Source organism: Caloenas nicobarica, chromosome 15 (assembly GCF_036013445.1).
Source record: "Caloenas nicobarica isolate bCalNic1 chromosome 15, bCalNic1.hap1, whole genome shotgun sequence".
NCBI classification, from domain to species: Eukaryota; Metazoa; Chordata; class Aves; order Columbiformes; family Columbidae; genus Caloenas; species Caloenas nicobarica.
The window spans coordinates 11725509-11738850 of NC_088259.1; the positions used below are offsets into that span (position 1 = coordinate 11725509).

General features: G+C 42.8%; 1 protein-coding gene across 2 annotated transcripts in view; it reads right to left on the reverse strand.

Moving 5' to 3' along the window:
- The window catches only part of CDH4 (cadherin 4), a 431673-nt gene that overhangs the window by 37251 nt on the left and 381080 nt on the right, over positions 1 to 13342 (reverse strand). For both annotated transcript variants that reach the window (XM_065645553.1, XM_065645552.1), the window contains exon 8: positions 1988 to 2125. In XM_065645553.1, the coding sequence (XP_065501625.1) occupies positions 1988 to 2125 (138 nt within the window). The remainder of the gene's footprint in view (positions 1 to 1987; positions 2126 to 13342) is intronic.

The following is a 13342-nucleotide window of genomic DNA, read 5'->3' on the forward strand; positions in this document are numbered from 1 at the left end:
CAATCCTATGGGTAATGCTCTTGATGGCTTTTATTTCTTCTAGGTCTAACACACACCGAGACGTTAAATACTCAGAATTCACCTGAAAGCAAATTCCCATTATCTCACCTTCCGTGGGATTCAGCTTTGGGAAGTGTTTTGGAAAGGCGTTAAAATACACCACGTTTGGAGGACGCTGCCCTCCCGAAGGCACCGATGGGCGCGTGTGTGACCAACTCTGACCCGGCTCATCCCGCCACCCAAAACCTCCCCTCCCGACTCCCACCTGGAGACAAGGGCCAGGCAACCTGGGCCACCAGAACAACCTGTGCTTAAATGGCGTGGCCACTAGATGTCATTCCTTTTTCACTCAAAAGAAGGTTAAAGAAGCATTTACCTGGCAAGAACTAGGTCCCCCCCAAACACTCGCGAGCTGAGGCACACGTACTGCTGTGGTGCCAAGTTCCATGGCCTGGGAGACACAAAACTAGAACATTTTCCAGAGAACAATCCCACGCTGGCAGGAGAAAGGACCACGCGGCCCAAGACTTGCATCAGATTTTTACAGCTCTTCACACCTATATGTATCATACTTAAGGAGATATTTAATGCCAACTTCAGAATACGAAGCCCGCTGTATTTTCTGTGGCAGACAGGACGCACACGTGCTGCTGTTAAACCCTCCTTGTACTGGCTGCAGCCTGAGGGCCAGATCTGAAAACAAGCTGGGTGCTCATTTTTCTCCGATTCAAGAGGAATTTAGTGCTTTCCTTTTTCGGAGAATCTAGGTCCAAGAGACTTGGTCAGAAACCGCTGGCACTTCTCAGGTGTGGAGCACATCCCACCCACGAGAGCGGGTCTCCACAGCGATGGGAGGGAAGGACCCAGACTCTGATTTGGGTCCATGGTGGCACAAATAGGGCCCTGCATGACTTCCTCGAGTTCTGCACAGTATTTGTGCTTTCTAAGGGTAAAACTAAAGGGAAACTTTGGTACTAACATAACAAAATATTTGCAGACCCTTTAAGATGGTATGAAAATTCAGAATAATATAAATTACAATAACATTCCTCAAAGGGTGTTCAGTGTCTTGAACGCAATGCAGTTGGACTTTCTGCATTTTTAAAGATTTGGTATCAGGTTAAGATACATCATTTGCTGCTCCTTGTTGACCCGCATATGAATACAGATGGTGGATACACAATGATTTCTCATTTATTAGCATGCAGACCTCTGTACTGCTCTGTGGTTTCTGAAATTACTATGCACATTTTGGATGCTCTACATCTATGGATTATGAAGGCTGGAAAGAACGAGACCACATCATTTCACCCTCCAACTCCTCATTTTTAACTTAACCAGCTCTAAAAAGTCATCATTTGCCATCTCTTCATTTCCCTCCCCCAATAATAGCAACTTGGAGCACATGAGAACAGAACAGAGAAATACTGTACTAATACAAGACAGACCTTTAACTGATTCAAACCAAATGTACTGAAGAATGTTCACATATTTTCTGCCGGCACACAGAAATACATCTGTTAGAGCTATCAGTGAAATACAAATTTTACCCGATACCTGTTACCATTTAAAGTATTTACTGCTTCCTTGAAATCATATACGAGCTACTAAAGCCAAAATATCTCTTACTGCTCAGGATTTCACTCGTAAGTAATAATAACTCTGATATGTCTACAGCCAATTGCTGTGAAACAACCGTATCCTCTTCGGTGCAATCAGACATAGTCTGTTTGCCACATTATTTCAGCTCCTTTAGTACCTCAGCAAAATTGGTTGCCAAATAGTTTTGCGAGTTCATGGATCATTCTTCTTTTCCTTTTCCCTTTTTTCCTCCTTTTTCTCCCCCATGAAAGTCTTTGTTCCGTGGTTATCTATCAAGTTCCTCCCATCTGCCAAACCAGCTACGAGAGACGACGGATACAAACACCCGCGAATTACAACCACGTTGTGTGTCCATGCATCACCGTGCTGGTGTGCGGATACTTACAGTGCTGGTAGTGAATTCGGGTGGGTTGTCGTTCACATCTGTCACCGTAATGATCGCTGTTGCCGTGTTTGAGAGACCATAGTTGAGATTTCCTTCCATATCTGTGGCTTGAACAATGACTATGTACTGCTGAACTTTCTGGAAAAGAAAAGATGAGAATCAAAAATGCATCCTGTGAAGTGCCTTGGTTTATTTTCCATATACAAGTGCAATCTTAAGGCAGACACCAGGAAGTTAATTAGATTCAAAACGTTAGTAAAAAGACAGATAAAATTTTTTATCATGTTTTTGAAAGTATTTTTCACATAGATTGGTGGATATCACCTGTTTTATGGGACAATAAAAATCTTATAGCAAAAATTCTTGGTTGAAACAGACATTTTGTTAATTTTTAATATGTTTTGGGAACATTAGTTTGTGTCTTCTGAAAACCAGTAAAGATTTTGCTAATGTGTTTTTACAAAAAACATCACCAAGAACATTATCTCCCCCAAACTGACAGCAATGTTGCCCGGTGGCCCTCCAGCTTGCTCTGCTCACATAGTTTGATGGCCAAAAAGCATTTTGATACTTAAAATACCCTCCAAGATACAATCCTTAACACAATATTGGCAAATAAGGAGAACTGCAGTCCATTATGCAAAAGAATATTCACAGCAATAAACAAAAATTCAGCAGGACTGGTTTAAGCTCCTGAGATCCCAAACAACGTGGCTCTCAAAGAAAAAGCCTTACAGAGCCAGCCATGAAAACCGCACATTGAAGTTGTATGTGAGTGAAACTGGAAATAAACCTGAATAAAATAGGAGAGGGCATCTGATCCTGCCATGTGTACATCTCCCTGGGATGCCTCTTTACTTCTAAATATCTGCCTGCACTGAGAAAAGCCTCATAATCTTTAAAACTGGCCTCAACAATAAATTTTCATTTGGATCTGCAGCATTTACTATTGATGTCTACAGAAGTCATGCCCAGGGTACCCAGAGCACTTTACAGGCAGATATTAAAGCAAAGCTCCTCTCCTGAAATACGGGCGTAAGGATGCGCTGAGAACCAGGGGGGGATCCAGCCAAAACTGGTGCGATTGAGGGCAAAGTGAAACCCTCCCCACCCCTTAAGGTTTAAGGTGTAATTACAGACGTGAGCTGGGACACAAGTACCAAGCGTCTCCGACAGCACATCCAAGAGTGTGAAAGGTGTGAAAACCAAACGGAGACCCAACGTTGTGGAAGAAAAGCTTTGTGCAAAGCCAAGGGGAGGAACTTCACAGGGAGGAGAGACCTTCCGCACGCTGGATTGCTCCTGAACACAGCTCGGATACTCCAGGGCTGCCCCGTTCATCTGCTGATGGTACAAGCGTGTGTAAAATGTCAAATGTCCTTTGAAATTTCAAAGGGCAAGAATTAGGTCAACTAGGACTCTCCACTCCTACATAAGCACTCCTGAAGTGCCGTAACTGGCTTGACTCTTTAATTCTTCTGAGTTGCTAGAATAACAGAGATGTGAATTTTAGCTTTACCCTGATTCCAGGACTTCTAATTGATGGATATTAACCTGCTAAATTGACAAGATATCACACACAGGGACCCATCAGCACCTTGCGACTGGAATATATTACGGAAATGCACTTTCATTATCTCTTGCTACCTTGTATAATAAAACATGAGGGAGAAACTATTGCTAGCCTTTGTTTTTCCTCACACAAAAAGTTGCTGTTCATTACTCCATTTGTAAAGCACTGGGTAACTGTAAGGCTGAAATGTCCTTATTAGTGAATGTAATTTCTATTTCATATTTAGTGTCCCCTTCCTTATTCTCTCTTATAGACAACTTAGGAAGCTGACAGAAGTATTCCCTAACAGGCCAAATACTTGTGAGCCAAATTAGGTTTAAATCATAGAAGGAGGAGAAACCATTTAAAAAAAATAGCGGCAATCAGACTCCATATAAATTAGAAAAACAGGTCGGAGGCCCAGATGAGAGACTCCATTTCAACAGAGCATTTAAATGGCAAAGCCACCTCTAATGTTCCTCATCGCGATGAGATGGAGACGTGTAATTCACAGCATTTCCGATTTGATGGGGTGGCTGTCGCGCATTACTGTAAAAGCTTCAGTGCTTTGGCAGCCACCGCAGGAAAAAAAAAAAATTCCTTCCTTTCCATCAGCTGAGAGGGCGATGAAACAAGCCCATCAGCGGGGGTGCTACTTTTTCAACTTGGCGGTTTTCTATTTTATTGCGTTTGCAGCCTGACCCCTCTACAGGTCCCAGTTCCCCTCCAGTTCCGAAACTCCTGACACCATCATGCAAACTTTCACCTGAACTCCGAGAATGAGCTGCAGACCTTGGGGAAGGTCGCGCTCAGCCTGTGCCACACTTATTCATACCCGGACCAAGCCTGGAAACCTCCCAGCGCCTTCCAGCTCAATTCATTCACTTCTCAACTAAAGCTTCCCCTGGAAAAATGAATCCTGTCATACAATAGGGGGCAAGGGACTAGAAAGTCTCATTTAAAAGTTTTGTTAACTTCACAATTTCACTGCTTATTAAATTACACATACTCTGATGACATACCCGCGTGTGTGCAATCACAGACCCTGTCTTATTATTCGCGGATTTACAATGAAGTTTTTTAATTTAACAAAGTCCTTTTCAGAGCATCATAGCACATTTTTATTAAAAAAAACCCCCACAAATTCACGACACTAAATTAAAGAAATTTAAAAGACAGATTATATCAATCAGATAATACAAAGTCAAAAATGAAAATGCCCAGAATTCAGGAACGTACGAATGTACCAGCCACGAAGAGCGGGTGCACGGGGATGGGAAGAGGGGGAAGAAGGCAAAGGAGCGCTGCACGCGTGCTAGAAGGTGCGGAGTCCAACCTAGTGAGAAAATGGGAGGAATCGGAGCAGATCTCAAGTGGATGGAGTGATCAGGGAGGGTCGAGAGGGGAACGGACCCGTTTGAGGGGGGTGCTGGATCTCGGGACCCCGGGGGCAGCTGCAGCAATCGGGGACACGCGGGAGGTGGGACGGGGGGATCTTCAGAGACAGCTCCAAAGCGGCACTGATTCCCATCAGCTGGAGACGTAACTGTTGCGTTTAGAGCAAAAGCGCGATCTGACACGGAGAATGGCCTTGGCTGGCACGGAAAGTCACGTAAAACACAAAACCACGTACATGGAAGCAGCGTGAGATTCGTCAAACCTTTAGGCACTGGGTTACCATCCACGTCCAGTTCCATCCAAAAGGCTCCAGTGTGGGCATACAAAGGTGGGGCTTTCAAGTACCTAGTTTTAGTTTATAATTAATTCAATCTTCAGTAAGATTGGCCCCAGAAGATAACAAATGACTGATTTTTTTGTTTTTCTGTAGCTAACCTTTTTGCTTGGGTGCATTAGGCTGATTTTATTGAACTATTCAATCAATTTTAATTTCAACATGTCCTTCCAATTTGTCACAGCATCTCCAGAGGCATCTCAGCTTGTTGTCCTAATATTATTATTGTTACAACTATTAAAAAAAAGGCAGCTGCATACCCCCAAGCAAGAGAGACAATTTCTTGATGGCATTTTGATCATACAGAACAATTCTCATATTCTCTTTCTTTACAAAAATGACATTTTAAATAGCACAGGGCAGAAACTACAGCATAGAGGTAACACAAAATGGTCCTAACCCAGAGAAATGAAACAGTTACTATATGTTTGCTCTGATGGTGATGCTGTGGAACTAAAGAAATGAGCTTCTGTCCTGAGAGGGTGCAGACTAAAAACCCAGCCCCAGTGAAGTCCCTGGGAGGTCCAGTGGCCAGTATTTTTAATAAATTTAACAAATCTTCACACTGGAGGAAAGTAAATGTGCTGCTTCTACTTAAGCCAAGGAAAAAAAAAAACCCACTCATCTTGATACGTGCAGAACTTCTAGTCTGACCTAAAAACTAAGAAGGGCTTTTGAAGGAAAAAATGACGAAGGAAAGAATAATTAATGGAACTGTGGCAGATCTAATCTGACTGCTCCTCTGTCAATCATCTGATACAGCGCCACAAAGAAACACATCAGCTAAATTCCAGAAGATGGGAATTAGTTGAAGAAATTGGTTAAGCTGGTTAACGGGAAGTTGATCAAGACGGCACTGCCTAGTACAGAAAGAAGTAACAGCTTGAAAGAAGGTTAACCGGAGAATGAAATAACAGCAACGAGATGCGATTTAATAGCACAAAACACCAGATAGCGCAGCAAGGGACCAATAACGGAACTTGTCTGGAAGCTGGTCTAGGGGTGCCGAGCACCGCGGGCTCGTCGGGATGCGGTGCCAGGTCCCCGGCGCTCGCTGCCGAGCAACCCGGATCCGACCAGGTGCCGGGAGTGAGGAGCCCGTCACCGGAGAAGAGCTTAGGACAGCTTGGCTTGTTTAGTCTGGCAAAATGAAGGCTGATAGCTGATAGATATCATTGCTGCCTGTAAATACATCAGGAGGATAAACACTAAGAAGGCAAAGGAGCAATTTAAACTAAAGGACAACGTTGACACAAGAACAAATGGGTAGAAACTGGTCATGAATAAATTTAGGCTGGAAATTAGGCGGTCCTTCACTGTGAAAGGAGTGAGATGCTGAAGCAACCTAATATAGGGCTCAGGGAGCAAAAATATTCAAAATAAGGTATTAAATTAGGGATAAAATCCTCTTGGTCCAGGGAGAAATTATGACAAATAGAGCTAAAGCAGAAGTCAGGTCTCTCAGCATTTTCTGTATACAAACAACTTTTGTAGGAAGAAAAATAATAAAACCCCTTTCAGTCTAAATACCACAATATGTCTGTGTGAAAATGGTTTAAGACTTAACACCAATGGATATCACTGAACCAGCCCGGTCCATTGGCACACGCAAAGGAATAGGTGCCCCAAACAAAATTACAGTTCTTCCCTATCAAGATACAGGCCGGCACGAAAAACACCATCTGAAATCCCTGATCAAGCTGAGCACGGTCTTGCCGAGAGGTTATAAATAAAACCAAATCATATTCAGAGAGAGAGAGCCTAAAAGAATAAAGTATTTTAAAATGAAATCCTAGTAATGAAGTGCTATCTGTGATCCCAATTTTCAAATGTGCACGCACGGTATTTTTAGGAATATGGCTGTTCCTGGTTTCCACACGCAATTATTATAAATCACACACAAGCTGGGTAACTGTGTATGCCAAAGTCCAGAAATGTGGTAATTATGTGATTAAATTAATCTGCATTATGGACAAAGGGTTTACAAAATTAGGACCTACATTTTCAAAGCTCTGTACAAATATTGTCCAATTAATTACCACTTCCTGAGAAACGTGTGACTAGCTAATTTTAGTATCATGTCTGGTAAAGCAAATAAGGTTACCAGGATGTTGCTGCAGGATGTACTGAGTAGGAACCTACTGGTGAAGGAGCTAGAAAATCTAAATCCTATTTCCTCTCATGCCTACCCTCTCATCTGATTTATTTTTATGTTTTTCCATCTCCCCTTACTTGTGCAATACAAATGAGCAGAACATGGGATGTTCCTCTGTGTTGTTTTTTTGTTTGTTTTTCTTAAATAATTTCTTTACATGCTAGTGAAGTTTTGATGTTTACTTTATTTGGTATAAGACAGCTGATGGTGAACATGCTAGTAATAAACACCAGAGCCTGGAAAGCCTATTTGAAAACAAACTCTCCCCAAACACACACTTTACTCTTTTTTTCCAAAAAGATCTAACTAGTCGCCATTTAAACAAAGCTCACGGGCAAACCTCTTAAAGCATTTATCCCTCCGTACTCCTTACTTTGCCACAATTAAACCTGAACACAGATTTTTCGCTCCCTATTCTGGAAGCTCTGTGAAGGAGGCAGCTCTGACCGAGCGTCCAACCCTTTCGCAGTTCCCCCTATGCAATGCTGATGGAGCTTCCCCCGTGGGCAGAGCCTCTGATCGAACTTGACCTTTTCATTTCCTACACAGAGCGCAGCATCGTGTCGTGTGTGCAGAACCTGGGCAGACGTCAAACCCCGGGCCCACGGATCTTAACGCACAAGCTGCTGCTGCCCCCCCGGCTAAAAAGATGCAGTTCTGCTCCATCTGAGCCTCACTAGACAGGACCAGCTACAACCAGAGGCATTTCACTCTTGCTAGAACAAGGGTTTAACAAGGGAGGGGACCCCGTTTTTAAAGCTAACCGGGCTACTTGGTGCTGCACAGCCACCAACAGTGAAGCAAGCAGAGAAGTTTATTTTCTCCATTTAGCTGGGGTTGTATTTGCTTTTCTTCCAGCATGGCGTGGTGTTCCCCATTCGCAAACATCTAGGAATGTTTGATTTTATGAGCTACCTGCAGTCACGTGGGGCATTGCCTTGCTCCAACTCTCTCTAGCAACACACAGTTAATCCCCCTGGAGCACCCACTGCATTTCAGCCTGCGGGTATTGCACAGAGAGGGAGAAAACCACCAAGCAAGTGCCTGGGGGAGATTTTCCTCCCCTGTTCCCCAAGGGTGAAGCACCCCCATGCCAAGGGCCACCCCCCAACTTGCACATCATTTGTACTTAAAATAATGGGAAGGCAGAGAGAGGATGACTCCTCGTGCTCACCCTTCACATGGCGGAGGATTCCTGCCTGCATATGTCTCAAAAAGAAGGAAAATACGTATTCACGAGCAGTTCTGATGAGCACGGTAGCGTTTGCTCTAACTCACCAGCCGAAGGACCGGCGGTTTTCACCCACACCACCAGCCCAGAAGATGCACTCCACAAATCTTCAGAAATCAGCCCAACACGTGCCTGTGTTGTGGTTTTTTGGTGGTTTTTTTTTGTTTGGTTTTTTTCTGAGACAAATAAAGGCCCAGAAGCCACAAGCTAACCTCGAGACTGCTATTTGGCACTGCACCTATATTGACAATCAGCCTGACAATAGCTTTCACCTGGCAGCCTGATTAACAACCAGCAATTAAGCTTTCTTATTAACTCTTTTTAACCCTCTCAGCACCTGGGACCTGTAACTGTGGGATCTCACACCTTATACTACTCATCTTTTTCTCTCTTAAGCTCCTGCACTTCCAAGATGGTATTTTAATGAGTCACAATTCACAGATCTGAACCCATTCAGAACACACAGGCACACCATCGATTCTTCCAGCTTCTCCAGGGTGGGCGCTGAATCTCCCAGGTGTGTGTGAACGGGACCTTCTCCAGCAAAGCAGCTATTTTTTCTTTTTTTTTTGGTGATGGTTTCTGAAAGCAAAACCAACTTCTTGTGGTGGGTACAACACACAGGCATAGCTCACTGAGCTTTCATATGAAAGCACAAGGAAGTGCTTTAAAAGTTACCTGAAAGAAAGGGGATGCGGTCTTTTTATCACACAGAGGTTATAAAACCAAAGAATGCCAGAAAACCTTTCAGAAGTCTACTCTCTTTGGCCTCTTAGTAGCGTGAGACCAAATTGTTCAGTGGCTGTTGCCCCTGGCTGCCTTTTTTTGTGTTATTCCGACAGTGAAAGCGGTGAAAGTGGAAACCTTTCCAAAGGACACGCTAGGAACAGAGAAGACCCTGATGGTCACACCAAAAGCTTCCCAGCATCCTGGTGTTATCTCCCCGTGGCCTCCAGGACAGCGGAGATGTGAACCGAACTGAATTGCTCATCCACCTTGTTTGGCTGGGAGAGCCGGGGTTTTGCTGAACTGGCTCCGGGAGCCATGTCATTGACTGAGAATCTCATCTCGGAAAGCGATCTGCTAGTTGTCAGGGATACAGAGGGAAGCTTAGAAATATAAACTCCAATCACTAAAAAGCCCTGGAAAAAAAAAAGAAAAAAAAAAGGAAAAAAAAAAAAGAAAAAAAAAAGAAAAGGAAAAAACAAAACAAACGAACAAATCCTCCAGCAGACAAATACCCGAAAATGGTAACACAGCCCGGGGATCCTGGTGCACCATTTTTCATGGTTTTCTTAATGCCTGGTGCTAGCAATGCTGTGCACAGGAAAGGCTGCATTAAACAGGAACAGGGATACTTTTGAGTGTGATATGCTGCAACCACATTCATCTGATCTCTATCTATCTACCTATCTATCCATCTGAGTGAATTTTATTCCTATGGGATCAGACACTGAGCCCGGGCAATTAAGATTTCGAAAACATACCCAAGCTGAAACCCCGCTGTGGTGGAACACACGAATAATATCTAATGCAGCAACTTCTGCCCAAGGAAAGGGATCTACTAGAAAATACACCCACCAAAATAGTCAACTGACCCAAATGTGTTGTGGAGAGTTTGCCACGCTCGGACCCCAGCTGGCCACCCCTTACGGCAACAGCATCTTTGGATGTTTGCTGTATACACAGTTAGCAGCCAAACTGGGTCTGTTTAACCTCACACGTGTTCTAGATTTCGAGTTGCAAAGGGTGGGGATTAGAGGTCACAACAATTTTTATCTGATATTTGAGCAGAGACATTTGTCAAAATGTGCATGTAGTTCCTTAAAAAACTTTTAAGCCCAAAGAATTTTCTTTTCATGTGTGAAACAGTGCTTTAAAATTGCCCTCATTCTTTAAAATTCACCTAAAATGTATATAGTACCTCTATATTTAAGACTGTGACACTATTTTCCAGTTTTGGGAAATTTTATAACATGAACATAACATTTATTGGGATTTGGTGGTTTTTTTTTTTTTGACTAAGGCTTGGCAAATAAGACAGCAAGCCTGGAGCACACAGAAAATAAGGACTGGGCTGTTTACAGAAGCATGAAAACAACAGTAACAGCAAAAAGAAGCCAGTGTTCTGTTGCACTTCTTTTCCAGTCTTAAAATCTTTTCTGTACTGATGCTGTCACTGCAGAACCCAACAGATTCCTACATGTTGAGAAGTCCCGTAAAGGTTGTGCACAGTCTGTGGAAGCCCTTCCAGCACTATGGACTGACCTAAAAGTTATTATGAGAATTATTATCAAAATTGTTATCAGAAACCCCATTGTAACAGTATCTCTGTCCTTGGACAGCACTGACTTTCTTGTTTAGAAAGACCGACAGTTAACGAGCTTCTCATATGGTTCTCTCATTTAATGCCAAAATTAGAATCACAGAATAATTAGAAATGGGTTACATCTCATTCTGCAGTGATCCAAACTACAGATCATATATAAGTCCGGGAGGAGAGAAATAAGGAAAATGAATTACGTGCTTCTGATAGTCACCACTGATAGTCATGCAAGGGGGTGACAGTGAGCCGAATGAGCTACAAATAAATTCCATTAAAAAATACAGATATGATGAATATCTTGGATGATGTATTTTGATTCTGACTACAGCACAGAGTCGGTGCCAAAAGCGAGCAGGATTGTGATTAAGGCTGCAGGCTGCAGCTTGGAAGACCTGGATTTCTTTTGCATTTTCTCAGACACTCCCCAAGTGACCTTTAGTAGGTCATTTAATTTTTCCGTGCCTCAAAGAAATTGAAAATAACACTTCAAAATGAAATGAAAACACTTTCTTATCTCACAGTGATATCGTGAGAATAAAAATCCATTAGTTTGCTGAAGCACTCAGCCACCCTGACAAGGAGGGGATGCAGAAGTGCCCCTCTCCAGCATCCTTCCCTCGGGTGGCAACCGCGTCGGGTACCGGCACAGACGTCGGCATCTTTCTGCATCTCGGCAGAAACAAGAAGAAACTTGGCCCCAGCAGATGCTGCTTTCAAAGCCCGTCAATATTTTGCAGGCTTTATGCCCCAGAAATGCAAGGTCATCTTGCGAAGCACTTAAAAGGAGACCTGAGGAATAAGGCTTCTAACTTTTGGCTGAGGCGATTTTTGTAAAACCATGAAATTACGTTCAGCTTTTCTCGGACAGGAAGAGACGAGCGATAGTTCAGTGTCGAGTTGGCCACACAGCGACCGTCGCTGCTGAGAGGCGCCCTTTGGTAAATACGCCAGCACTAAATTGATGCTGCTTCCAGGTTGTGTCTGCCACTTTCTGACAAAAGGAGCGAGTGCTGAGAGACGCAAAAAATTCAAAAACCCCAGGCAGACTAAGAGAAGGGAAAGTAAACAACTATCTGAGAAACGTTTTTGAAAATGTAAAATGACCTTCTTTGGACTTGTGCACACCAAGTTCTTCTTACAGTCTGTAACTTCTTGGTGATTACCCAAAGGCCAGGCTTTGGGAAAAAAAAAATCCTAGTTATGTCCATTGCACTCTTACAATCTACAAAACCTTTGCTGTCAAATGCTGCCAGAGCAATTTAATAAACAGGGAGAATGCCTTAATGTATTCTGAAACCTGAAAACCACCCATCATTAGCCCCACATGCTGTTTTCCTACTTTCTCTGCTTTAAGCCATTTAGCTGTTACAGCTGTTTTTCTTGTAAGTCTGACTTTGTTTCTATCAGCCTGATTTGTTTTCTGGTATATCTCGCTTGATTAAAAAGAGGAAAAAACAACCATTCACAATTCAGGTAAAACTGCCTTCTTCTTTAAGCTGTATCAGGCTGGAAGCTTGAAAAAGATCATCAATAACATCAGCATAGATGAATAAATATTCATAATATTGCTCATAATTTATACTTGGTCTCATTTTTGCAGATAGGCTCGAAATTCCATGCTCATGACACCACTGCTACAGTCAGATCTTTTTATTCTTAGGACCATGAGGTTTTCTAAATCCTATCAATGCAGCAATTAAAAAAATAAAGTCAATGTAATATGTTCAACATAATATATTCAAACCCTTTCCTCTAATCCTACACGTATACCCATGGTATGTACAACACAAGGATTCTGGATTTTAAAATCAATGGCAGTCAGGAGCACAACACCAGTCTTGGGAATCTGTACCATGCTGGCTCTGTATGGTCTGGATAAAATAAACTAATTTGGTGTCATTTGTTATTTATTGCCGAGAATTATTTTAACCTGGCTAAGTCCTTGCTAGCTGCATATCATATATGCCTTCACCATTACAAATTGAAAGGAACATCCAACAGGTTATAGTCGGAGAAGCAGCTGATTTAATTAAATTTGGCAGAATGAAAGGTTAGTGGAAAACAGTCGAATAACCAAGAAGAGATTAATGCGAGATGCTCCCTATTGTATTTCCCTTAAGAGCTGCTTTACCCGGTATGGGAAGGGTCATGTTGTGTCGATTTGCTGAGAGAACGTGATTGACAGAATTACCAGAAAAGAAACTCAGTTTGGTTGTGAAGCTGGAATACTAATGGGGGCTTCTGTCAAAATTGGTTCTGCACGCCAAGGGCTTTGTTTCCCTGGATTTCAAGAGGGTTGTGCTCTTCCAGGTGCTGTACACAAACACTCCAGGTGCGATCAGCTGGGCAGGGTCAGGCA